Raw genomic sequence first — 27,252 nt, forward strand, 5'->3', positions numbered from 1 at the left:
GGGAGGATTTAAATGGTAAATATACTTAACATGTACTCCAGCAACTAGGAACATCACTGAAGGCGCTAAATTAACGGAAATTAAAGCAGATCCTTTTCTACAATCCATTCAGCATTGTCTCAATTATAGGCTACCTGTTGCTCGCTACAGTTTACTCAAAAACGAATAAAACGGTGATCAGGCGCTGGCTCTTATCCCCTGACACCTTTTTCCCTTCTCCATCTGTTTTGTTTCTGGCACTCCAAACAGGGGGCTTAACTCGCGTCCCAAAATGATCCACATCAGGTCTCCAATTGGCAAAGTTCAAAGCCACATGCCACAGTTTGCCAGGCCCATGGGCGTTTCTCCAATCTGAAGAGAGAAAAAAAAACTTAACAGTCTCTCCACAGCAGTGCCAAATCCCGAATTACTCAGCTCAGTATCTTCATTAAAAAAACAATGAATTAGCTGGAGCACACACTAAAACCACTACAATAAAAGTGCATGTAAGCCACATCAAATGAGAACTAATAGTCGGTACAGGATTTGTTGGTCAGTTAGTCTGGCAGATTGCAAAATATGATACCAGACTTCCAATGAACAATATAAAAAAATTAAAAAACCAACATTCCTTTTATTAACCAAATTTGTCCATAAATACTTAGCCCTCGGACAACATACAGTCCTTGATAAGCAATTATAATCATCAATCTAATTGACAAAGCTGTGTATCATTAACGGCCCATATAATCTCCAATGACTAAATAGAGGGAACAAGCACTGGCATATCTACGTGCCAATCTCTTCTTTCTAGTACCAAAAAAAATAGTGAACACGAACACAAGCCAAACATCTTCATGGCTTCATGCCAAAACTTAACAGGCTGAATGCAGACATGGCAGTAATGATTCAAAAAATCAAACATTAAATAGGAGTGAAAATGTCCCCTTCCATCCAATCCATTTCCTAAACACCGTTCTATAGCAGCAAGGTGCATCATTTAGTTAAAATATAGAAATTACTTGATTCCTTATATATGATTTTTATTGGGAACGACTAGCGAAAGCAAAACAAAGGTGCTTTGATAAAATATTTTCTAGGGTGAACACACATAAGGCTTCTTCGTTTTGCTCTCAATCCATGTGGATTAGGTGGGATTGAGTGGGTTTAAATCCCAAACAATGAAACAAGTCAAAATCGTTCATATTTTTTTTACAATCCAATCCAATCCACATGAGACAGGAATAACCGAACAAGGCCTAAAATGATTCCAAGTAGTGGTTATCACTCCAGACTTTGAATATGGTAACATGGGTTCGAATCCCAGTAGAACCTACTTAGTACTTTCCTTAACATAGGGAGAGAATTTGTCATATGCCACTCAAAATCCAATCAGCCTATCCTGGTTCACTTTAATACCATTCAGAAAGTTATCATCTGTTCCAGTACTTTTTTTTTTGAAAATGTACAGCAAGGGAAGCCCCTGCTGTGCTGTGGTAGATATATATTAATATAAAGAAGAAGACGGACAAAGAGCATTAGCAGTCGCTCCCAAGACATAAACCAGAAGGAAACTAACTAAAGCACAGGGAAAAAACTATCTGCTATCTATAGGAATTCACAAGCGAGGAGAAAAGAGTTGATTTCTCTTCAGAAAAGCGGTTAGCTTGCAGAAGAGCTTCGGCGCGGAATTCTTTTTTCTAGCCAATGAAAGATGGTCGTCCCCTGTCAAAGATAAAATTGTTTCTTTGCTTCCAGATTTGCCAAGCTGCTATGATAAAGACCTCCATAAAGAATGGTGAACCGTGCAAGTCCCTGGCTTGTTGAAAGGTCGCAAAGAAGTCAATTTGGTGGTTCCACTGAATATTCAGATGTCTCCAACAGTCTTGGCTGAAAGGGCAATTGAAGAACAAATGGAAGGCAGTTTCTTCTCTTTGAAGTTGACAAAGAGCACAGCTGTAGTTGTCGCCTTGAACCTTAAAGTTCTTTCTCTTTAGGATGTTTCTGGTGTTCAGCCTGTCCATCAACAGCAGCCAGGCGAAGACTTTAAGCTTGTTTGAACATCTGGACTCCAAGATCCAGAGAAATGGTTTTGGAGGATTCACATTTTTGAAAGTGTAGTGGTAAAGTTTAGTTGACGAGTAGGTGCTATTCCCCCAAATATAACTCCAAGAGTCTTTCTCTTCAGGTTCAATCACTGATTCTCGAATTTGTTGCACTTCATCCGGGAGTTGTTGCAGCTCAGTGTTTGCTTGCTCAGTAAGGGGTAAGTGGAAATTGTCTGTCAAGTTCTCCTGAGTCAAAAAGGAAGCAACCGAAATGCTTTGATTTTTTGCGAAGGTGAAAAGCCTTGGAAATTTGTTTCTGCGGATGTTGTCATTCCATAAATCATGCCAAAATAGAACAGTTTTACCATCTCCAACCTTACAGTTGGAGATTCCTCTGAAGAGATCACAAAGTTTAAGGGCGTCTCTCCACCAAAACGAGCCCATGAACTTGGATGCATGAGGGGTCTTGCCGTCAGAGTAGTATGTATTCCAAACCAGGTTAACCCAAGGGATTTGTTTCCTGTTGTAGAGCTTGTCAAGAAATTTCATTCGGAGATACGAGTTCTGGCTTCTTAGGTTGATGACCCCCAGACCACCTTTTTTCTTCGGTCGTGTGCATTTATTCCAAGCCACCAGAGGCTTAAATTTTGCATTGCTATCAGAATTACGCCACAAACAGTGTCGTCTGGCTGTGTCAATGTACTCCAAGACCGCTGCTGGAACTTGTAAGGTGCACATGGCGTATGTTGGCAGAGACGAGAGGACAGAGTTGACAAGTTGAAGTCTCCCTGCATGTGACAACATATAAGAGATGGAGGTCAACTTCCTTTCAATCTTGCTCATAATGGGTCCATAGTGCTCAACCCTTGGCTTTGTTGTCCCCATCGGTAGCCCCAAATATGTAAAAAGAAGAGATTCAATCTTGCAACCAAAGAGACCAGCAAGAAGTTCAGTTTTTTTACTGTCAGTGTTGATAGGAACTAAACAGGATTTTGCGTAGTTGATTCTTAGCCCTGTTCCAGTACTTATCTATTGCATGCTTAATGAGCTTGGGATAGAGAACGTAGTAGAGATCAGTGGGAGGAAGATAGGCAAGGATTTGGGACCTTCCATCCTACAGACAGGATTAAGCTGGAGGAGATAGGAGTTGTGCTTGTGCACAAGCACAATCAGTGGTGCATCCAGAAATCGCTTGGGATAGAGAACGTAGTAGGAATCAGTGGGAGGTAGATAGGCAAGGATTTGGGACCTTCCATCCCACAAACAGGATTAAGATGGAGATAGGAGTTGCAATCAGTAGTGCATCCAAAAATCGAGCAAGAGGGAGGCTAAATAATTTAAGGCTATAGGTATTATAAGCGGCAAATTTTAATGATGATCTTTCAAAGGCCTAGATTAGCTGTGGTGGGTTACAGGGATGGACCTGGGCAGCACCGCAGCCCAGGCAGGCAGTGCCCAGTGCCCAGTGCCCAGCAGGGTCTGAACTGTGCACCGAGGGCCAGAGAGGAGGCGAGATTGGCCGGATTAGGTCACGCCGGACAAGAGAGGGTTGTTGGGAGAGGGTGAGACACAGCCACACAGGCACTTCCTCTGGGTGGGGTTGGACCTTTACTATTCTCTTTGTTATGGGCTGTTCCTGGGCAAACCGTAAAGGGAGTACTTGATTTTTCTTGGCTCACCCCAGGCTGCAGCCCTCCCAGCCCAGGGCGCGGGTCCACCCCCGATGACGATAGGGAACAAAATAGGACAGCTCAGCTGGAGAGAAACAACATACATGAGAAAAGCAAGTTCATTAGTAATTTAGAATGGTGCTATTTCCATATGAACAATCCAACTAGTTTTCTACTCCCTCCATTCCAAATTACATAGTTTTTGTTTTTTCTATATACATAGTTTTTTACTGTGGATTTAGATATACACTATGTCTAGGTAAATAGTAAAAGCAATAGCAATGTATCTAAAAAAGCCAAAATGTTTTATAATTTGGAATAGAGAGAGTATATGCTACTATTTTGTAAAGGATGTTTGACACACCATACATTTCTGATATAGTGCTTGGCAAATACGTCTCACTCAAGCCATGATTGTAATTCTTTATTAGTCCGTAGCATGGAACATCTAATTTACAAAGTCGTGCATCATTAACAGCCCTATAATAAAGCTTGAACAGCTCAATAGTGGGAACACCGAACGAGCAGTGGAATAATTATGTTTTGGTCACCTCTCTATATTACAACTAAAATTGGTGAAAAAGGACACAATCGCAACATGTTCACACCAAAACTTAACAGGTAGAATGCAGACATCACAAAGGATGATATAAACAATAAAACATCAAACTCAAGGGAAAATGCCGCTTCCATCCATTTCATAAACACCGCTCTGTAAAGCAGCAAGATGCATCAGTTAGTTAAACTATAGAAATTATTTTATTACCTATATATGATTTTATTGGGAACAACTAGGAAAAGTAAAACAAAGGTGCTACAATGATGTGCTATGATAAAATATTATCTAGAGAGAACATACATAAAATGGTTCCATGGTGTAGCGGTTATCACTCCAGACTTTGAATCTGGCAACCTGGGTTCGAATCCCGGTGGGACCTACTTTTTTTTAACATAGAAAGAGAATTTGTGACATGCCACTCAAAAGGCCAATCATTTGGAAAATCCAATTAGCCTATCCTGGTTCACTTTAATGTCATTCAGGAAGTTTTTCCTCATCTGTTCCAATACATAATTTATTGCGCATTTAATCAGCTTGTGATAAAAAAGTAGGGATCAGTGTGAGGTAGATGGTAATGATTTGTGGGCTGTGGCCTTCCATCATACATGCAGGAATAAGATAGAGGTGATAGGAGCTGCGCACAATATGGAATGTGAATAGGTCAGCTCAGCTGGAGTCTGGAGAGAAACAACATACATGAGAGAGACTACAGATAAGCAAGATAGCTAGAAATTCGCAGGAGACAATGGAGTGCCGCAGGGGTCTAGCGCGGCGAGGGGCGGGGCCAGTGGTAGCTGTTCCTTCGTCGGTTTGACCCTGATCCGGATGGGAGCGCGGGTGGCAGGATGGGTGGGGAATTTTTTTCTGCTGGGATACTGATGATCGCACCCCTCCTTGTTTCTTCAAGTTGGATTTTTCCCAAATTCGACGGGAACGTGGACCCTCTTCCTTGGCTGAATAGATGTGATATGTTCTTCCGTGGCCAAGGGACTCTGAAGAACAAGAAGGTTTGACTAGCCTCATATCACATGACAGGGAGTTGGGGACAACTCAGTTGTGGTCTTATCACTTGGAGATGTCTTCCAGCGAGCCGTCGTGGTGACGTTTTACCCAACTGGTTCTTCGCCATTTTGGGCCAACCATCAGAGACACCATTGAGTGAGTTAGTGATGCTGCGCCAAACGGGATCGGTAGTATGGAAGTCAGTTTCAGTTCTTAACCTTGGCCTCCCATGATGTGGAATCGACAGAGAAAAAGCAAGTTCACTTGTTTATCACTGGTATTGGGGAGCCTCTGAAGACTGATATTGCGGTTCAGTAGCCCGTGATGCTGAAAGACGCTGGTACGCATCTATGAACGCCAGCAATCAGCGCTGAGCTCAATGCAGAGCAGTGGGACATGCTCTTGCATGACACCACCAACGTATTCGCGCACCGCAGCGATGTCCGCTTTGCCAGCGGGTTCTCGCCCTCACTGGGTAGACGTCGTTTAATGCCATCAGAGATGCAGCAACGACGGTCACAAGGACTATGTTACAACTGTGATAAGTTCACTCCAGGCCATCGATGCAAGCGATTGTTTGTCTTGGAAGTAGCTCCGGATGAGGATTCTAATTTCTACCCAGTCAGAAGGGGAGTTAGCTTTGGCTGATGATCTGCCGGCTATTTCGCTACATGCATTGACAGGCATTGTGGCCGGGGGGTTACAGACGATGAAAGTTCAAGTACAGGTCAAGGACCATGCCCTCACTGCCCTACTGGACTCAGGCTCGTCCCAAGTGTTCATCAATAAAGGCATCATTCGATCCCTCCAACTTCCTATTCAGAAGTGTTGCTGGTTTACACTTTACAAGTGATGGTGGCAAATGGCAAGCGCATCTCTAGCCCAGGGGTTTACAGGCAGCTCCCAATATCAATAGGTTTGGAAGATTTTTCGGTGGACTGCTTTGAACAGAACCTGGGGCGGCTACGGTGTTGGGAGTTCAATGGCCAGCACATTGGCCCCTATATTATGGGATTTCCAACGACAAAAGCTATGCTTCAGTAGAAAAGGCCGAAAATTCTGTGGAAGGGCTCCAATGGTATTCTAGAACCAGCAGGACACTTGGTTTCACCAGTAGTTCCAGACGTGATGCCAGCATTGCTCAGCAAGTTTGAATACCTCTTCCTGGAACCCCACCAGGGAACCATTATGTAACACCCCGTCCAATCTCTGGACCGGCGGTACTTACTCCTGGCAACTCGCTATGATCATATATTGTCCCCATAGACCAACACGAGTCTTTTGTGCGCACTTTGTCCTCACTCATGCGCACCCGAGAAAAACTTCTCGGTCGGTCACCCATCCCAAATTGCTTCAAGCCAAGCACGCTTAACTTGGAGGTTCTTTCGAAATAGGCTTCCGAAAAAGAAGATGCACCTTGTTGGTATAGATACTCTATTAATTCTATTAAGCCTTGGACCAGGACATCACCATCCTAGGGGCCAGGATATCACAATCCAGCCCTCTTAGAAGACCGACGTCCTCGTCGGTCAACCCCAATCCAGTAACCTCCCCTCTTAGCCACGTCTGTGTGTCTAGTGTCGTCATATGCAATGCCATATGACCACTCTGGGCCCACATGCGCCATATAGCCGAACCCCTAACCCACACACGCTTGTGAAACTGCGAAGGTCAGCTCTAATACCAGTTGTAACACCCTGTCCAATCCCTGGACCGGCGGTACTTACTCATGGCAACTCGATAGGATCATATATTGTCCTCACAGACCAACACAAGTCTTTTGTGCGCACTTTGTCCTCACTCATGCGCACCCGAGAAAAACTTCCTGGTCGGTCACCCATCTCAAATTGCTCTAAGCCAAACATGCTTAACTTGGAGGTTCTTTCGAGATAGGCTTCCGAAACAGAAGATGCACCTTGTTGGTATGGATACTATATTAATTCTATTAAGCCTTGGGCCAGGACATCACCATCCTAGGGGCCAGGATATCACACATTAGCCATCGGATCCATCTTCATCCAGAAACATAAGAGCTGGTAGTTCGGCCTTATCGTTATGCTCATCTGCAAAAGGGTGAATTAGAAAGGCAGTGTGCTGACTTAATGCAAAAGGGGGTGATCAAACCTAGTTCCTCTTCTTTCTCGTCCCCGGCTATGCTCATCAAAAGGTCAAATGGTTCCTGGCCCCTCTGTGTTGACTATAGGGCTCTCAGCACCAAGACAATAAAGGAAAAGTTTCCCATCCCCAAGTAGAGGAGCTACTGGATGATCTGGGCCCTGCGCATGAGATAGCTTTGGCTCCAAAAGACTGAGCCTAACCGACCTTGGTGCAGCCTTCCTATTCAAGTTCCAGATAAAGCAAGGGCTTTCTTCTCGATGGTGTTGACTTCAAAGGTTGGTAATGGGGCTAATACTTTGTTCTGGACTGATAAATGGATTCATGGGCAGAAAATTGCAGATCTCGTTCCTAGATTATTTGATATCATTCCGAAAAAAAAATCACTAACAGAAGAACGGTTCAGGAGGCGTTGACAGATAGAAGATGGATTTCAGATATTACAGGATCACTCTCGGTGGGAGTCTTAATGGATTATCTTCATCTCTGGAATTTGATTTCAGATTTTGAGTTGCTGCCAGACACGGAAGATAAACATACATTTAGTATTGCTGCAAATGGGGCTTATTCTGCTAAGGCTCCATATGATGGGTTGTTCACCGGGTCTGTTCATTTCGGTCACTATGAAAGAGTTTGGAAAACTTGGGCCCCCTCTAAATGCCACTTCTTCCTTTGGCTGACGGTGCTAAATAGATGCTGGACAGCAGATAGGTTGGCAAAGAGAGGACTTGATCATCCGGAGAGATGTCCACTTTGTGACCAGGAGTCTGAAAATTTGGATCACATTTTGGTTTCTTGTGTTTTTGCGAGGGAATTCTGGTTCCGGCTGATGCGCAATTTCAAACTACAAAATCTGGCTCCTACTCCTAGTACGGCGTCTTTTATGGGATGGTGGGAGATGATTGACAATGGTTCTAGAGATATGGTTATGAGGGGTGTCAACTCTCTTATTGCCTTGGGAGCCTGAATTCTCTGGAATCATCGGAATCAAATTGTCTTCGATGGAATTTCCCCTAGTGTTTCTGCAGCTCTTTGTCAGGCAAGGGAGGAACAACAGTTGTGGGAAGTGGCATGAGCTAAGGGTCTCTCCTTTCTTGCCGCAACCATCAGGGGCACCTAGCTGCCTGCTTTAGCGCTGAAGGGTTGTATTTGTTTATCATGGTTTGTTTTCTTTTCTTTTGTTTTAAACCTCCTTAGGGGAGTTCTTTTGTACTGGGGTCTATTTTGGACCCTCTTTTCCTTCTACTTAATATAATGATGCGCAGCTCTCATGCGCTTTCGAAAAAAATACTTGATGAGCTTAAGGGTGCGGTCTTCTTCACCAAACAGGACTTAAGGTATGGTTACCATCAGGTTTTGATGAACAGGGCAGACATTCACAAAACAGCATTCCGCACTCATCAGGGATTATTCGAGTTCCTCGTCATGCCATTCGGCTTGACTAACGCACCGGCCACTTTTCAAGCCTTAATGAATGAACTGAAGTAATGAAGCCTTTCCTCCGCCATTTCATCCCGGTATTTTTCGATGACATCTTAATTTACAACACATCTTGGGCAGCTCATCTTCAACATGTGCAATGTGCTCTCTAACCTGCAGCACCACCAGTTGTACTGGAAAAAGGTCCAAGTGTGCCTTTGGGGCCTCTTTTGTCTCATACTTGGGACATGTGATATCGGCTATGAGGTTGTCGTGAACATTGATAAGGTGAAGGCTATTCCGGATTAGCCGGTCCCAAAGACAGTGAGGATGGTTGGCAACTTCTTAGGCTTGGCCAGGTACTATCGCCGCTTCATCAAGAACTTCGGTATCACTGCAGCCCCCTCACTCAACTGATAAAAAAAGGAAGGGTTATCATGGTCAGATGAAGCAACGGCAGCATTCAAAGAGTTGCAGTCAGCACTGACCAAGGCACCTATTCTTCAGCTTCCAGCTTTTTCTGCTCCATTCATAGTTGAATGCAACGCTTCATGCTACAGATTTGGGGCTGTTCTCTTGCAGACACAAGGCCCTCTTGCTTTCTTCAGCCGGCCTATTGCCACTCGACACTCAAAATTAGCAGCATATGAAAGTGAATTGATTGGATTAGTGCAAGCAGTCCAGCGTTGGAGGCCATATTTGTGGGAACGGGAATTCATTGTCCGCACCGATCATTACATTTTGAAGTTTCTACTGGATTAACGTTTGGCCACCGTCCCTCAGCACCAGTGGGCGAGTAAGTTGCTTGGGTTTGACTTCCAAGTTGAGTACAAGCCAGGCAAAAGAAGTGTAGTGGCTGATGCCCTGGCAAAAGAAGTGTGGTGGCTGATGCCCTGTCCAGGCGAGATACCAGAGGATGGCTGGGCTCTTATAGAAGGCCTCCTCACATTCAAGGTCGTATTTTCATTGCTCCTAACTCAGTTTACTTGACACAGTTGGTGCAGCAGGCCCATGGGATGGGACACGAGGGAATTCAGAAAACCCTTCATCGTTTCCGGGCAGATTTCTTTACACCACAGGCTAAGAACGTCATGTCAGATTTTGTGCCCACATGTGAAACATGTCAACACAACAAAGGCGAGCAACTCAGGCCAGCTGGTTCCATTGACAGTCTGGGCAGACATTGCCATGAATTTCATGGAAGGGCTACCTAAGGTACACGGCAAATCTGTGATCCTCACTATCGTTGATTGATTCTCTAAATATGTCCATTTTTATTCCTATCGGTCATCCTTATACGGGGACATCAGTGACTAAAGTGTTCTTTGCTGAGGTGGTCAGATTGCATTGTATTCCAATATTATATAGTCATCGATAGACCCTTTTTCACAAGCTCTTTCTGGAAGGAGTTGTTCAAACTGGACGGGGTTCAGCTCACCTTAAGCTCGTTTTTTTTCATCAACAATCCGATGGGCAATCAGAGGCGGCCAACAAGATTATTTCTATGTATCTCAGATGCTTAACTGGGGAAATGCCGAAGCATTGGGTGCAGTGGATAGCATGGGCAGAATTTTGCTACAATTCGTCATATCAGGCATCTATGCTCACATCCCCTTTAAGGTCTATGGACAAGAACCTCCTATGCTTTGGGCTTATGTGAAAGGGGAAGCTAGGCTGCCGGCAGTACAGCAGCAGCTAATGGAAAGAGATGGTTTTTTTATGGAAACAAGAGATTGACTGGAACAGGCCCAACAATATTATAAACATTTATCATGACTAGGGAAGAAGATAATAAATATTATAAACATTTTTATCAGCTTGGGATTGGGTCTGGCTCCGTTTTATCAATAGCCTATCACTTCTCTGGATGGACAGGGGCGCAGCAAGCTTGGGCCATGCTGCTATGGCCCTTACAAGATCACAGAGAAAATTAGATAGGTTGCTTACAGACTGCAGTTGCCAGCCAACAACAAAATACATGATGTGTTCCATGTGGGATTACTGAAACCTTATCATGGGCAGGCCTCGGAGGTGCTACAACAAAATACATGATTTGTTTTAGCTTTTAAGTTACAAATATTTATTTGATTTGATAAATTTTCACTAAAATAGATCATAGGCCCTTAGGAGGTCCAGCACAAGGTGAGGAACCCCTCCAACCCATTTACCCCCTTTGTTCTTTCCCTAACCCGGCAGGAATTGCTCATCGGAGTTCTTCGCCGCCACGACCATGCCGCTCTGTCGCCCCACCACCACCTTCAGCCGTGCGCCTGAATCCCCGACTCTACCCACCGGTTTGTCGTGCCGCGCCGATCATTCTTGGCCACTTTTCCATGGGACACGGCACTCACACTGCGGGAGAGCGTCGTCATGCGAACTCCGATGAAATTCCACAACGACTGAGCCATTCCACAGTTGTGCAACCGCTCCAAACACGCAACCACGCCCTTGACCCCTCCTCTAGTCCGTCGTGTCCTGGCCTGACCACGTGGCTCCAGGGCAACGGAATCGCGCCGTCACACAAACTGCAGCAGTCCCCTGTCGAGAACGGGGTGCGCCACCACTGATCGGCCATGCACCCTCTCCAACCTGAGCTCCAGTGTTGAGTCTCAATCGTGATGGCCCACGGCCCAATATACTGATCAACCGAGGGGTCAACCCTATCAGCCCATGTTTTTTTATGAAAATAACCCACAGTCCAGTTTCATAAATAGTAGGTCTCGGGTTTTTGCGGTTTAGCCCCTAGAACTTCAAAAAAACACAGATTTGTCCTGGTCATGTTTTAATATAATAAAAAATGTTTTTACTATTTAATTTCAACATATAAAATGCATAAGATCTCCAATATAAATAATTTTTAAACCTGTGAACTCAGAAAAATATGTAGAATCTATTTATATGCTTATCCATATTTGTATTCTTATCCATATTTGTGAACTCAGAAAAATAAGTATTCTTTGCCATGTTTGGTGTCTTGTTCTTATCCATATTTGTATGAGTTGTTTTGCATGTCTTTGTGACGAGTAGTCAAAGGGTAGACTGAGAATACCCACGACCAAGTTTGCAAAAACCTAAGCAAGTGTTCCTTGACCTGTCCCTTTTTTTAATAAAGTTCAGTGTTCCATCCAATATGACTGCTCAGCTTAAGAATGACTAGTATTTTATTTTACCTTGTCCTTGTTTCACCCTGGGTTTGGATGTGATGTTTAAATAAATGCTAGTGCTCTAATGCATTAATTAAACACAATGATATGGTGATGATGAGATGGTTGATTTAATAGTTATTCAATTATTCAATAAATGTTAAAACTGGATTTTTGGTAACATGGACCTTGGGGCTTAAGCATGCTTTTGGTCTACTGTTAAAGTACCTCACCCCAAGTAAAGAATTCAATGTGTGACCACTTTGGGACGAAAGTACAACCATAAGGATGGTATGGGACATCCTTGGCTGACAAATTAGAGGAACTAAAGAATAGTGTTGCTTCATCGTCATGTCGTATGAGGGACCATGGCTCGTCCTGCAGGGGCGAGTGCATAGTTTTGTTTGCTTTTTTGTTGGTCAATATTCTAGGGGAGTTGTTCATACGACTGGGGTGACCTGTAATGGGCATGCTATTACTCTGGGGAATCCTTTTAAAGACCTCAAAGTGAAACCCCGTCGACTCAAAACTTGCAGTGGGTAAAAGGGGAGGAATTAATCCCAGGTACCAAGGGAAAGTCACGGCTTGTAGAAAAAGTGAACAACCTCTGAAGAGGGATTAAATAAAATTGGTGCATCAGTCGATCATGAGCAGCATGAAACCCTCAACTTGATTTGATGTTTCACCTATGGATTGGGATGATGATTATGACATCCCACTTTCAGCATTATATTCTATTGGTATCCTACTTTCGTTTTTTATTATATTGATGCTTCAGACATAACCTATGGGTTTGGAATAACCACACCTGTCATCTACTAAAATTTTGATCAACTAAGACCAACTAAAAGCTATTACAAGTTCAACTAACCCATGAGAGCACCTAGAGGTGGGGTGAATAGGTGATCCTGTAAAAATCAACACTAAATGACACAAACTTGGTTTATGAAATGTTAGTGGAATCAAAACCAAGGTGCTATATTTAGAGAGAAAGAGATGACTTCTTCACTTAATTGCTCTTCACAGTATGAGTATTAAACTTAGAGCAATTATCAAGTGAGTAGAAGCAGAGAGAATCGCACACGAATAACAACAGATGACACAACGATTTTATCCCGTGGTTCAGCCAAGTAGAACACCTGCCTACTTCCACGTTGTGGCGTCCCAATGGACGAGGGTTGCACTCAACCCCTTTCAAACGATCCAATGATCCACTTGAATACCACGGTTTCTTCCTTATAGCAGATGTTCCCTTTGTGAGGAATCTCCACAAGTTGGAGCCTCTCACCCTTACAATATTGATCACAATGAAAACCACAAGAGTAAGGGAGGGAATAGAAACACACGCAAGAGCTAGAGTCACAACAGCGACACACACACAAGTCAAGAAACGAGCACACAAACATAGCGCAGCGAGTTCACAACTCAACAAGTGCTCAAATCTCAAACACATTGATCCAGATGCGTGCTTGCGGAGTCTAGACGTCTTAGAATGTTCAATGGAGGCTTGTGTACTTCTTCATGCGCCTAGTGGTCCCTTTCATAGCCCTAAGGGGCCTAGGAGCCGTTGGAGCTTCATTTGGAAGCTCCCAGCCTTCCTTTTCTGCTGGTGCACCGGACTGTCCGGTGCGCTACCGGACAGTGAACAGTAACGGATCTGATTGACAGTTCCCTTCTCTGGAAGAGCTAGCCATTGGTGCACCGGACAGGTTACTATTCACTGTCATGTGCACCGGACAGGCTACTATTCACTGTCTTGTGCACCGGACAGGCTACTATTCACTGTCTTGTGCACCGGACAGGCTACTATTCACTGTCATGTGCACCAGACATGTTACTATTCACTGTCCTGTGCGTCGGACATGTTACTATTCATTATCCTGTGCGCCGGTCATGTTACTATTCATTATCCTGTGCACCGGACATGTTATTATTCACTGTCTTGTGCACCAGCCAATAGCACACTAAGTGTTTTTTCCTCCATTCTTTCTCCATTTGACTGCATTGAGTTCCTATCACTTAGACAAGCATGTTTAGCACATAAAACAATTGATTAAGTGTCTATAACTTAACTTTATTCTTGATCCATCTAGATATACCTTTGCTTAACATTTGTTAGTTCTCACCTAGTGTTGTGCATCTAATCACCAAAACAATACAGAAATAGCAAAAGGGCACATTTCTCTTTCAACCCACTAAATGGTCAATCCACTTTAACCTAAATGGGACACTTGCTGAGATGCAGTCGTTGCTCAAGTCATGATGTTCCAAAGGAGTACCCGCAGGAGTTCCAGAACTATGATAAGTTCTACGTTGGTGTTGTCTTCAGTTAGTTGCCGATGGATGTCATCTATCGCTTTCCGTTGTCACTTAGTTATTTACTATGTCAAAAAAAATATAGTATCAGTTTAACTGTTATGGTGAAGACTGTGAGTCTGTAATATAACAGTTACGTTTATGTGTATTTCGAGCGTTATGCTATGTAATTCACTTATGTGACTGTGTACGTGAAATTTGACCTTGGCACGTATATGCTATGCACTAGGTTACTTTTTCCAAAACCAGGTGTGACACTAGCTCACTCCTAACATGATTTTTTTGGAATGGCTAGCAAAAGCACACAAAAAACAAAATAATGCTATGGAAACATGTTACCATAAATATATTATCTAGGGAGAACACACAAAAATGGTTCCATGGTGCAGTGGTTATCACTCCAGTGGGACCTACAATCCTACATTTTGTAGTAAGAGAATTTGTGATATTCCACTCAAAAGATCCAATCTTTTGGAAAATCCAATTAGCATATCCTGGTTCACTTTCATGCAATTCAGAAAGTTTTTCATCATCTGTTTCAGTACACCTACCATCCTACAGGAAGGATTAAGATAGGGGTGATAGGAGTTGCGGACAAAATGCAACAAGAATAGGACAGCTCATCTGGAGAGAAACAACAAACAAGAGAGACAAGAGAAAAGTGCATTCGCTTGTGATCTTCAAGAGACAAAATATAAGCAACATATATGAGATAGATGAGACATTTCCGCATGACCAATGCAACTAGTTTTCTGTTTGCTACAGTTTGTAAACAAATGCTTGACACACCATGTATTTCTTAGTATAGGGGGTATTATGCAAATATGTCCCATCTAAGCAAAGATTTTGTATTTCTTAATCAGTCCGTTGACATGGTATTTCCAATTGACAATGTCACGTGTCATTAACAGCCCTATAATCATGAGACTCAAAAGCAGGAACAAAATCAGGCATAGTAAAACCCAGTAGTACTGGATTAACTATGTTTTGATTTCCCTAATAAAAAAGGGTGAACATAAACGCAATATCAGGCTGAATGCAGATATGGCAAGGAATTATTTAAAATATCTAAAATTAAATTGGAGGGAAATTTACCTTCCATCCAAATCATTTCATAGACACCGCTCAATAAAGCATCCAGGTGCATCAGTTAAAATATAAAAACCAGCTCACTCCTGGCACTTTTTTTTTGAAATGGTTAGCAAAAGCACAGAAAAAAAATAAAATTGTGATATGGAGATGTGCTACAATAAATATATTGTCCAGGGAGAGCACACATAAAATGGTTCCATGGTGTAGTGGTTATCACTCCAGACTTTGAATCTGGCAACCTGGGTTCAAATCCCGGTGGGACCTACTTTATTTTTTTATATAAAAAGAGAATTGGTGATGTCTACTCAAAAAGTCCAGGATTTTGATTTTTGGAAAGTACAATCATATTTCTCGGGCTCACTTCGCTCCGGTATTTAATCTATTATGTGTTGTATGGTTATAGGATAGAGGAAGGAGCGAGAAGTAAATAGGCATGTCTTAATAGTATTGCCCCTTTCATTCTGCAACTAAAGTTGGGGTAGAGGAGATAGGATTGCACAAAATATGGAACAGGAATAGGACAACTTGGCTAGAGAGAAATGGCATACATGTGACAGAAAGAGGGAGGTGACAATTTTTGGTGTTTGCTGGCCACCCAAAAGATAGTGGCACCTAGTTAAGGCATGCCACAACAACAACAGGCATACCTTGAAAGAAGTAGAAGGATTTCCTGGAAATCAATGGTGAAAAAGCCTGTGGATGTGATATCTAACTAGCATCAAGGAGTAATAAGCATACCAAATGTCAGGTAAAGCATCAATAGGGGTGAAAACGGGACGGATACGGACGGATACTAGGTCATCTCATATCCTACCCTAATACAATTTTCTCGGATACAGGATCAGATACGGATAGTTAAAATTCGGGACGGATATAGGACGAGATCGGATAATAATTGAGGCGGGTAAGAAACGGATATCGGATATTACCCGGATAGGTAACGGATATTAGTCGGATAGTCCGTCCTGATGATATTAGGTTCCCAACCATCCAACAAATAAATAAAATAATAAATACACAATTATATATATGATAGCTCAAATATAGAAAAAATATTAACAAAATTGACACATACAATTCAAAGTTGTTTTTGCCGTGTGGCGCTTCAGGCACAGCGTCGTGGTGGACGAACAGAGGAGTGAGCGTCTCAGCCACTAAAGATCTCAGGCAACATGCTTTGGTCTATTGGGTCACGTCATTAAACAAATTAACAAAAGTTGTTTTGGCCCAAGACTGCAAGGCATGTTAATGGATGGGCTGGCCGACTCAGCTTGTTCGCATGTGCGATGTGCATGGGCTAGCCGACGAACGAGTGAAAATTGAAAAACGCGTCTAGCGGCTTGCACTGGAGACGATCCACGGAAGCAGAAACTGAAGCCGACCAGCCGGGTACCCGCAAACCGGGTACCCGTATCCTACCCGTACTTTCCGGGTATTTGTCGGGTAGTGGTCATCCTGTATCCTACCCGTATTCGACTGATTTATATTCGGGTAGTATCCGTATCCGACCCGTATACAAAATTACCCGTATTCGGTACCCGAAAAACCGGGTATTTTAAGTACCCGTATCCGGTACCCGCCGGGTAATCCCGTCCCGTTTTCACCCCTAAGCATCAAGGAGCTATAAGCACTGTGACATAGGACATAATGTATTATAACCAAATGTTTGACCATTTGTGATATGTTCCTTAAACCGGCAAAACATATGGTGGAAACCATATATTAGGTGAAAAGATGAAGACCAATTCAAAAGGCATATTTTGGTCATTCAAAAACTTTTGAAATTTTGGTATATCTAGAGCGCAAACAAATATATACTCATGTGCAAAAGTTGGGATAAAAACTCAAACTAGAAAGTTTCATACAAAAATGACAAATTTTAAATGCACATGCACTAAAAGACAACATCTCAGGGATTGTCTTTTACTGTACATTCACCTGAAATTTGTTGTTTTCCTATGACTTTTTAAAGACAAGTTTGCATCTCAACTTTTGCATGTAAATACATATTTGTATGCAATGTAAAAGTGCCAAATTTCAGTTTTTTTAACAACCAAAAGTCCAAAATACGTTTTTTGAATTGGTTTCCATGTTTCCACCTAGTATGTTGTTTGCACCATATATTTTTGCCAAAACATTAAATATTCCCTCCAAAATCTTGTAGTCAAATACAAATGATTCACGCAATGAGATGAAACTAACTGTACCCTAAACATATAGGCACTAAGAACAACGAATGAGAGTGTCACAGATATGCAATAAAAAAATGGAATGTAGCAATGGGTAGATTCAAGAGAGATGAGGTTAGTTAAGGATGGTTGAGAGTGTCACAGATATCCAACAGCCAGACATTTGTGTTGTAATTCTGGCCTCTGTTTTGCAGAACATTCCTAATTCTGTTATGTTTTCGGAACATGATGCATAGAACATTCTCAATTTTGTTATGTTTTGTTGACCATGTTGCATAGATTCTGTTACAAAAGTTAAGCACATTTGAATATATTCCTGAGAATTTACATAGACAAACTGTCAAAGTCCCAAATTTCAACACTCTTTGTTTGGCACCATCAGTAGTTATAGTGGTCAACCAAAAGAGAAAATCAAGTTCGACATAAATATAAGGAATCGTCTGCAAAGAATTGTTCCAATAGATATGATGTGGATGTTTACTTTCATACATTCTATTTTAGCATATGAGCAAGGCAGAAAAAAAAATACTATAAGATGCAGGAATCGATGAGGAAATAATAGCACCTTTAAAGCCTGACATTGAATATGTTGGTATGATGTCGCCAAAAGAAGCCGCCATGACAGGCACACAGGACATGCTCAGAGCACAACAGCTATGTTCTCAAATAAGCATCACCCAAGGAAGCCACAACCTTGGCAGGCACAGCGGAAACAAAGGTTGGCATTGTCCAAAACACGACAATCTGCACAATGAATCCTATCAATGAGGCAACCGACATCCAGGTAGCACAACCCTGACAGTCCTGAATACTCAACTGCGTAATAATGTGAATAAATCGAAACCTTCACAAGCAACGGATTGCATATTAAGCTGGACGGGGCAAGGGATCTGCGACCGACCAACAGACTGAGGTGTGGCCGAAATGATGGCGCGGGCGGAGAAGTAATGGAGTACCGCATCTGCGGCAAGATCAACAACCCAGGCTAGACTTCAGGGACAGTGGCAAGGGACCCCAGCGCCCCTGAGCATGCCGTGGGCAGGCAGCTGTTGGGCGCCCCTCAAACGGCGGTGCCATTGCATGCGACAGAGAGACACCGTGAAAGCCGCTCGCCTTCGTACGATAAGAGGTGGAAGCGCCAATGTGCCGTGGGTGTTTGGTGAGGCGAGGGTGCGCGAAGGTGGACGCCGGTACAGGCTAGGGTTTGAGGGCAAGCAGACAGAGAGGAAATGGAGAGGACGACGGGGGGAGCGCTATCGGCCGCCAGGCGCGAGAAATTTGCTATTATAGCCCTCCCGACCTTGCAGTTTGCCATTTTAGCACTCTGAACATTGATATCGCCAAACTAACATTCTCAACATTAGCTCTCTGCGGAAAGAGCACTGACGCTGGTTTGAGGGGTTTGACCGATGTTTAACCCGTATATAACGTCATCAAATTCATAAGCCATAGATACCGCACATACATATAATATGTTTATAAATTCATGCGTAAATGATATGCATATGGTTTTATTTTATTAAAATGTGGTAGCTCGTTGAACTCGTGATACATATAATATGTTTATAAATTCATGCGTAAATGATATGCATATGATTTTATTTTGTTAAAATGTGGTAGCTCGTTGAACTCGTGAGCTGGCTTGTTAACAAATCGAGCTAGTATGTCAGCTCGGCTCGGGAAAAATTTCAAACGATGATTCGAGTCAAGTCAAGCTGACCATGAACCGAGCGAGCGAGTCAAGAGTACTCCGTCGAGTCCTAAACATGGCTCTAGCTAGGGAGAAGAATTTATAATATAAAACTAGTAGTGATCTGAATGAAAGGATTTGAGAACAGTGCATACAGGTGGCAATTGGGAGTTGTAACCAATGAACTGGAGCTGATCTGTTGTGCAGTAATATTAGTAAGAGTTGTTTATTTCTTTTACACTTGTTTCTTTTAACCAGCAAATAAGATTAGCCTCAACTTTCATTGACTAATATCTTTGCATACTAGGTTAGCATCATATGCATATACCAAACTCGTCAATTATGGTAAGAACAAGAGTAGAATATCAGTTCTAAATCATCAACTAGCATATCTATTCTCAAACCGATATCAACAAACAGACCAGCAAAACAGGTCTACAAACAGACCAATAAATAAGCTAGCAAATAGAGAAATAGAACTCAGGGAAACATCATTGCTCTATGCAAGAGTGTAGGATCTAAGACACCAGTTAGAGGGGGGTGAATAGACTGCTCAGCTTAAGAATGACTAGTATTTTATTTTACCTTGTCCTTGTTTCACCCTGGGTTTGGATGTGATGTTTAAATAAATGCTAGTGCTCTAATGCATTAATTAAACACAATGATATGGTGATGATGAGATGGTTGATTTAATAGTTATTCAATTATTCAACAAATGTTAAAACTGGATTTTTGGTAACATGGACCTTGGGGCTTAAGCATGCTTTTGGTCTACTGTTAAAGTACCTCACCCCAAGTACCGATTCAGTGTGTGACCACTTTGGGACGAAAGTACAACCACAAGGATGGTATGGGACATCCTTGGCTGACAAATTAGAGGAACTAAAGAATAGTGTTGCTTCATCGTCATGTCGTATGAGGGACCATGGCTCGTCCTGCAGGGGCGAGTGCATAGTTTTGTTTGCTTTTTTGTTGGTCAATATTCTAGGGGAGTTGTTCATACGGCTGGGCTAACCTGTAATGGGCATGCTATTACTCTGGGGAATCCTTTTAAAGACCTCAAAGTGAAACCCCGCCGACTCACAACTTGCAGTGGGCAAAAGGGGAGGAATTAATCCCAGCTACCAAGGGAAAGTCACGGCTTGTAGAAAAAGTGAACAACCTCTGAAGAGGGATTAAATAAAATTGGTGCATCAGTCGATCATGAGCAGCATGAAACCCTCAACTTGATTTGATGTTTCACCTATGGATTGGGATGATGATTATGACATCCCACTTTCAGCATTATGGCCCTGTTTGTTTCGGCTTCTGGCAGCTTCTGGCCACCAAAAGCTACTGCGGACTGTCAAACGCTCAGCTTTTCAGCCAGCTTCTATAAAATTCGTTGGGACAAAAACCATCCAAAATCAACATAAACACATAATCGGTTGAGTCGTTGTAATAGTAGGAATCCGTCACTTTCTAGATCCTGAGCCCTATGAACAACTTTATCTTCCTCCACCCGTAATCGTAATAATACTCAGATTCTCCCCACAGCCAGATTTTCAGAAAAGCTGGTCAGAAAAAAGCCGAACCAAACAGACCCTATATTCTATTGATATCCTACTTTCGTTTTTTATTATATTGATACTTCAGACATAACCTATGGGTTTGGAATAACCACACCTGTCATCTACTAAAATTTTGATCAACTAAGACCAACTAAAAGCTATTACAAGTTCAAATAACCCATGAGAGCACCTAGAGGGGGTGAATAAGTGATCCTGTAAAAATCAACACTAAATGACACAAACTTGGTTTATAAAATGTTAGTGGAATCAAAACCAAGGTGCTATATTTAGAGAGAAAGAGATGACTTCACTTAATTGCTCTTCACAAGATGAGTATTAAACTTAGAGCAATTATCAAGTGAGTAGAAGCAAAGAGAATCGCACACGAATAACAACAAATGACACAACGATTTTATCACGTGGTTCAGCCAAGTAGAACACTTGCCTACTTCTACGTTGTGGCGTCCCAATGGACGAGGGTTGCACTCAACCCCTTTCAAGCGATTCAATAATCCACTTGAATACCACGGTTTTCTTCCTAATAGCAGATGTTCCCTTTGTGAGGAATCTCCACAAGTTGGAGCCTCTCACCCTTACAATATTGATCAGAATGAAAACCACAAGAGTAAGGGAGGGAATAGAAACACACGCAAGAGCTAGAGTCACAACAGTGACACGCACACAAGTCAAGAAACGAGCACACAAACATAGCGCAGCGAGTTCACAACTCAACAAGTGCTCAAATCTCAAACACATTGATTCGGATGCGTGCTTGCGGAGTCTAGACGTCTTAGAATGTTCAATGGAGGCTTGTGTACTTCTTCATGCGCCTAGTGGTCCCTTTCATAGCCCTAAGGGGCCTAGGAGCCGTTGGAGCTTCATTTGGAAGCTCCCAGCCTTCCTTTTCTGCTGGTGCACCGGACTGTCCGGTGCGCTACCGGACAGTGAACAGTAACGGATCTGATTGACAGTTCCCTTCTCTGGAAGAGCTAGCCATTGGTGCACCGGACAGGTTACTATTCACTGTCATGTGCACCGGACAGGCTACTATTCACTGTCTTGTGCACCGGACAGGCTACTATTCACTGTCTTGTGCACCGGACAGGCTACTATTCACTGTCATGTGCACCAGACAGGCTACTATTCACTGTCCTGTGCGCCGGACATGTTACTATTCATTATCATGTGCGCCGGTCATGTTACTATTCATTATCCTGTGCACCGGACATGTTATTATTCACTGTCTTGTGCTTTTTCCTCCATTCTTTCTCCATTTGACTGCATTGAGTTCCTATCACTTAGACAAGCATGTTTAGCACATAAAACAATTGACTAAGTGTCTATAACTTAACTTTATTCTTGATCCATCTAGATATACCTTTGCTTAACATTTGTTAGTTCTCACCTAGTGTTGTGCATCTAATCACCAAAACAATACAAAAATAGCAAAAGGGCACATTTCTCTTTCAACCCACTAAATGGTCAATCCACTTTAACCTAAATGGGACACTTGCTGAGATGCAGCCGTTGCTCAAGTCATGATGTTCCAAAGGAGTACCCGCAGGAGTTCCAGAACTATGATAAGTTCTACGTTGGTGTTGTCTTCAGTTAGTTGCCGATGGATGTCATCTATCGCTTTCCGTTGTCACTTAGTTATTTACTATGTCAAAAAAAATATAGTATCAGTTTAACTGTTATGGTGAAGACTGTGAGTCTGTAATATAACAGGTACGTTTATGTGTATTTCGAGCGTTATGCTATGTAATTCACTTATGTGACTGTGTACGTGAAATTTGACCTTGGCACGTATATGCTATGCACTAGGTTACTTTTTCCAAAACCAGGTGTGACACTAGCTCACTCCTAACATGATTTTTTTGGAATGGCTAGCAAAAGCACACAAAAAACAAAATAATGCTATGCAAACATGTTACAATAAATATATTATCTAGGGAAAACACACATAAATGGTTCCATGGTGTAGTGGTTATCACTCCAGACTTTGAATCTGGCGACCTGGGTTCGAGTCCCAGTGGGACCTACAATCCTACATTTTGTAGTAAGAGAATTTGTGATATTCCACTCAAAAGATCCAATCTTTTGGAAAATCCAATTAGCATATCCTGGTTCACTTTCATGCAATTCAGAAAGTTTTTCATCATCTGTTTCAGTACACCTACCATCCTACAGGAAGGATTAAGATAGGGGTGATAGGAGTTGTGGACAATATGCAACAAGAATAGGACAGCTCATCTGGAGAGAAACAACAAACATGAGAGACAAGAGAAAAGTGCATTCGCTTGTGATCTTCAAGAGACAAAATATAAGCAACATATATGAGATAGATGAGACATTTCCGCATGACCAATGCAACTAGTTTTCTGTTTGCTACAGTTTGTAAACAAATGCTTGACACACCATGTATTTCTTAGTATAGGGGGTATTTTGCAAATATGTCCCATCTAAGCAAAGATTTTGTATTTCTTAATCAGTCCGTTGACATGGCATACAATTGACAATCACGTGTCATTAACAGCCCTATAATCATGAGACTCAAAAGCAGGAACAAAATCAGGCATAGTAAAACCCAGTAGTACTGGATTAACTATGTTTTGATTTCCCTACTAAAAAAGGGTGAACATAAACGCAATAACAGGCTGAATGCAGATATGGCAAGGAATTATTTAAAATACATAAAATTAAATTGGTGGGAAATTTACCTTCCATCCAACTCATTTCATAGACACCGCTCAATAAAGCATCCAGGTGCATCAGTTAAAATATAAAAACCAGCTCACTCCTGGCACATTTTTTTTCAAATGATTAGCCAAAGCACAGAAAAAAATAAAATAGTGATATGGAGATGTGCTACAATAAATATATTGTCCATGGAGAGCACACATAAAATGGTTCCATGGTGTAGTGGTTATCACTCCAGACTTTGAATCTGGCAACCTGGGTTCAAATCCCGGTGGGACCTACTTTATTTTTTTATAAAAAGAGAATTGGTGATGTCTACTCAAAAAGTCCAGCATTTTGATTTTTTTAAAGTACAATCATATTTCTCGGGTTCACTTCTCTCCGGTATTTAATCTATTATGTGTTGTATGGTTCTAGGATAGAGGAAGGAGCGAGAAGTAAATAGGCATGTCTTAATAGCATTGCCCCATTCATTCTGCAACTAAGGTCGGGGTAGAGGAGATAGGATTGCACAAAATATGGAACAGGAATAGGACAACTTGGCTAGAGAGAAATGGCATATATGTGACAGAAAGAGGGAGGTGACAATATTTGGTGTTTGCTGGCCACCCAAAAGATAGTGGCACCTAGTTAAAGCATGCCACAACAACACAGGCATGTGACATCTAATAGCATTAAAACCTTGAAAGAAGTAGAAGGATTTCCTGGAAATCAATGGTGAAAAAATCTGTGGATGTGATATCTAACTAGCATCAAGGAGTAATAAGCATACCAAATGTCAGGTAAAGCATCAAGGAGCTATAAGCACTGTGACATAGGACATAATGTATTATAACCAAATGTTTGACCATTTGTAATATGTTCCTTAAACTGGCAAAACATATGGTGGAAACCATATATTAGGTGAAAAGATGAAGACCAATACAAAAGGCATATTTTGAACATTCAAAAACTTTTGAAAATTTGTTATATCCAGAGTGCAAACAAATATAAACTCATGTGCAAAAGTTGGGATGCAAACTCAAACTAGAAAGTTTCATACACAAATGACAAATTTTAAATGCACGTGCACTAAAAGACAACATCTCAGGGATTGTCTTTTACTGTACATGCACCTGAAATTTGTTGTTTTCGTATAAATTTTTTAAAAGCAAGTTTGTATCTCAACTTTTGCATGTGAATACATATATGTATGCAATGTAGCCAAATTTCAGTTTTTTTTAACAACCAAATTACATTTTTTGAATTGGTTTCCATGTTTCCACGTAGTATGTTGTTTCATTGTTTGCACCATTTATTTTGCCAAAACATTAAACATGCCCTCCAAAATCTTTTAGTCAAATACAAATGATTCACGCAATGAGATGAAACTAACTGTACCCTAAACATATAGGCACTAAAGAACAACGAATGAGAGTGTCACAGATATGCAATAAAAAAATGGAATGTAGCAATGGGTAGATTCAAGAGAGATGAGGTCAAGGTTGTGTAGCACATCACCGCCAACAGCCAGACATTTGTGTTGTAATTCTGGCCTTTGTTTTGCAGAACATTCCTAATTTTGTTCCAAGTTTTGCTAGGCGCTAGGCGGAATATAGGCGATGACCCTTAGCCTAGGCTAGCGTAGACTATGCTAGGCCTTTTGCCAACTTATATAATATATACATTAATAGATAAAAATAGGGAAGGACCAGTAGACATACCTTTGGTCCTTTTGTCCTTGCAGATCTGCTGATCACTGAATCCTCAAGCACTGCTGCAATAGAAGTGGACAACACTTTAGATGCAATTGGGCATCAATAAAAGTGATAAAAAAATAGGAAATAGCAAGTTAGGTACTTATCTGAGGTCTGACCCTTCTCCCATCCATTAAGTACTGATCAGCAGCATAGGATAGCCTTTTGAAATCACAAACATGAAGGGACAGCAGGCAGCAACACATATTGGAAATGTATGAGTCAATCCACTTTAACCTAAATGGTCAATCCACTTTAACCTAAATGGGACACTTGCTGAGATGCAACCGTTTCTCAAGTCATGATGTTCCAAAGGAGTACCCGCAGAAGTTCCAAAACTATGATAAGTTCTACGTTGGTGTTGTCTTCAGTTATTTGCCCATGGATGTCATCTATCGCTTTCCATTGTCACTTAGTTATTTACTATGTCAAAAAAATATAGTATGAGTTTAACTGTTATGGTGAAGACTGAGTCTGTAATATAACAGTTACGTTTATGTGTATTTCGAGCGTTATGCTATGTAATTCACTTATGTGACTGTGTACGTGAAATTTGACCTTGGCACGTATATGGTATGCACTAGGTTACTTTTTCCAAAACCAGGTGTGACACTAGCTCACTCCTAACATGATTTTTTGGAATGGCTAGCAAAAGCACACAAAAAAACAAAATAATGCTATGGAAACATGTTACCATAAATATATTATCTAGGGAGAACACACATAAATGGTTCCATGGTGTAGTGGTTATCACTCCAGACTTTGAATCTGGCAACCTGGGTTCGAGTCCCAGTGGGACCTATTTTTTGTAGTAAGAGAATTTGTGATATTCCACTCAAAAGATCCAATCTTTTGGAAAATCCAATTAGCATATCCTGGTTCACTTTCATGCAATTCAGAAAGTTTGTCATCATCTGTTTCAGTACACCTACCATCCTACAGGAAGGATTAAGATAGGGGTGATAGGAGTTGCGGACAAAATGCAACAAGAATAGGACAGCTCATCTGGAGAGAAACAACAAACAAGAGAGACAAGAGAAAAGTGCATTCGCTTGTGATCTTCAAGAGACAAAATATAAGCAACATACATGAGATAGATGAGACATTTCCGCATGACCAATGCAACTAGTTTTCAGTTTGCTACAGTTTGTAAAAAAAATGCTTGACACACCATGTGTTTTTTAATATAAGGGGTATTTTCCAAATATGTCCCATCTAAGCAAAGATTTTGTATTTCTTAATCAGTCCGTTGACATGGTATTTCCAATTGACAATGTCATGTGTCATTAACAGCCCTATAATCATGATAGACTCAAAAGCAGAAACAAAATCAGGCATAATAAAACCCAGTAGTACTGGATTAACTATGTTTTGATTTCCCTACTAAAAAAGGGTGAACATAAACACAATAACAGGCTGAATGCAGATATGGCAAGGAATTATTTAAAATATCTAAAATTAAATTGGTGGGAAATTTACCTTCCATCCAAATCATTTCATAGACACCGCTCAATAAAGCATCAAGGTGCATCAGTTAAAATATAGAAACCAGCTCACTCCTGGCACATTTTTTTTTGAAATGGTTAGCAAAAGCACAGAAAAATAATAAAATTGTGATATGGAGATGTGCTACAATAAATATATTGTCCAGGGAGAGCACACATAAAATGGTTCCATGGTGTAGTGGTTATCACTCCAGACTTTGAATCTGGCAACCTGGGTTCAAATCCCGGTGGGACCTACTTTATTTTTTTATATAAAAAGAGAATTGGTGATGTCTACTCAAAAAGTCCAGCATTTTGATTTTTGGAAAGTACAATCATATTTCTCAGGCTCAATTCTCTCCGGTATTTAATCTATTATGTGTTGTATGGTTATAGGATAGAGGAAGGAGCGAGAAGTAAATAGGCATGTCTTAATAGTATTGCCCCTTTCATTCTGCAACTAAGGTTGGGGTAGAGGAGATAGGGTTGCACAAAATATGGAACAGGAATAGGACAACTTGGCTAGAGAGAAATGGCATACATGTGACAGAAAGAGGGAG

At 41.6% G+C, this 27,252-nt stretch overlaps 2 protein-coding genes and 6 non-coding genes across 9 annotated transcripts in view; 6 read left to right on the forward strand and 2 right to left on the reverse strand.

Annotated features, from left to right (window-relative positions):
* Nucleotides 1–25,645, reverse strand: LOC100275170 (uncharacterized). Its single transcript, NM_001149323.2, has 4 exons — nucleotides 25,176–25,645; nucleotides 23,493–23,572; nucleotides 18,098–18,276; nucleotides 1–351 (listed from the first exon to the last, which is right to left on the reverse strand). The coding sequence occupies exons 3-4, from the start codon at nucleotides 18,168–18,170 to the stop codon at nucleotides 152–154; spliced, it is 273 nt and encodes a 90-aa protein (NP_001142795.1). The 5' UTR covers nucleotides 18,171–18,276; nucleotides 23,493–23,572; nucleotides 25,176–25,645; the 3' UTR covers nucleotides 1–151.
* Nucleotides 1,364–27,252, reverse strand: part of LOC100382601 (uncharacterized) — a 27,898-nt gene continuing 2,009 nt past the window's right edge. Inside the window, exons 3-6 of one of the 2 annotated variants that reach the window (NM_001175330.1) lie at nucleotides 26,688–26,767; nucleotides 25,176–25,370; nucleotides 23,493–23,572; nucleotides 1,439–2,815 (exon numbers count right to left, since the gene is read on the reverse strand). In NM_001175330.1, coding sequence (NP_001168801.1) covers nucleotides 1,680–2,815; nucleotides 23,493–23,544 — 1,188 coding nt within the window. In that variant the 5' untranslated portion in view covers nucleotides 23,545–23,572; nucleotides 25,176–25,370; nucleotides 26,688–26,767 and the 3' untranslated portion in view covers nucleotides 1,439–1,679. Of the gene's footprint in view, nucleotides 2,816–3,133; nucleotides 6,489–23,492; nucleotides 23,573–25,175; nucleotides 25,371–26,687; nucleotides 26,768–27,252 lie in introns of those variants that run through there. The other variant, XM_008679355.4, reaches the window with a different exon arrangement.
* TRNAQ-UUG (transfer RNA glutamine (anticodon UUG)) lies at nucleotides 4,564–4,635 on the forward strand. Its single transcript has one exon. It is a non-coding gene; the product is annotated as a tRNA-Gln (tRNA).
* On the forward strand, nucleotides 15,536–15,607 carry TRNAQ-UUG (transfer RNA glutamine (anticodon UUG)). The gene has a single exon. It is a non-coding gene; the product is annotated as a tRNA-Gln (tRNA).
* On the forward strand, nucleotides 22,742–22,813 carry TRNAQ-UUG (transfer RNA glutamine (anticodon UUG)). The gene has a single exon. It is a non-coding gene; the product is annotated as a tRNA-Gln (tRNA).
* TRNAQ-UUG (transfer RNA glutamine (anticodon UUG)) lies at nucleotides 23,681–23,752 on the forward strand. Its single transcript has one exon. It is a non-coding gene; the product is annotated as a tRNA-Gln (tRNA).
* Nucleotides 25,938–26,009, forward strand: TRNAQ-UUG (transfer RNA glutamine (anticodon UUG)). The gene has a single exon. It is a non-coding gene; the product is annotated as a tRNA-Gln (tRNA).
* TRNAQ-UUG (transfer RNA glutamine (anticodon UUG)) lies at nucleotides 26,878–26,949 on the forward strand. The gene has a single exon. It is a non-coding gene; the product is annotated as a tRNA-Gln (tRNA).

The sequence above is a fragment of the Zea mays genome, chromosome 4 (genome assembly GCF_902167145.1).
Source record: "Zea mays cultivar B73 chromosome 4, Zm-B73-REFERENCE-NAM-5.0, whole genome shotgun sequence".
In the NCBI taxonomy this organism is placed as follows: domain Eukaryota; kingdom Viridiplantae; phylum Streptophyta; class Magnoliopsida; order Poales; family Poaceae; genus Zea; species Zea mays.

Coding starts and splice junctions, on each gene's coding strand:
- LOC100275170 (NM_001149323.2), bottom strand. CDS start 18,170: ATGTCCTGTGTGCCTGTCATGGCGGCTTCTTTTGGCGACATCATACCA. Junction 352..18,097: donor TTCAATGTCAGGCTTTAAAG/GTGCTATTATTT, acceptor TTCTCTCTTCAG/ATTGGAGAAACGCCCATGGG.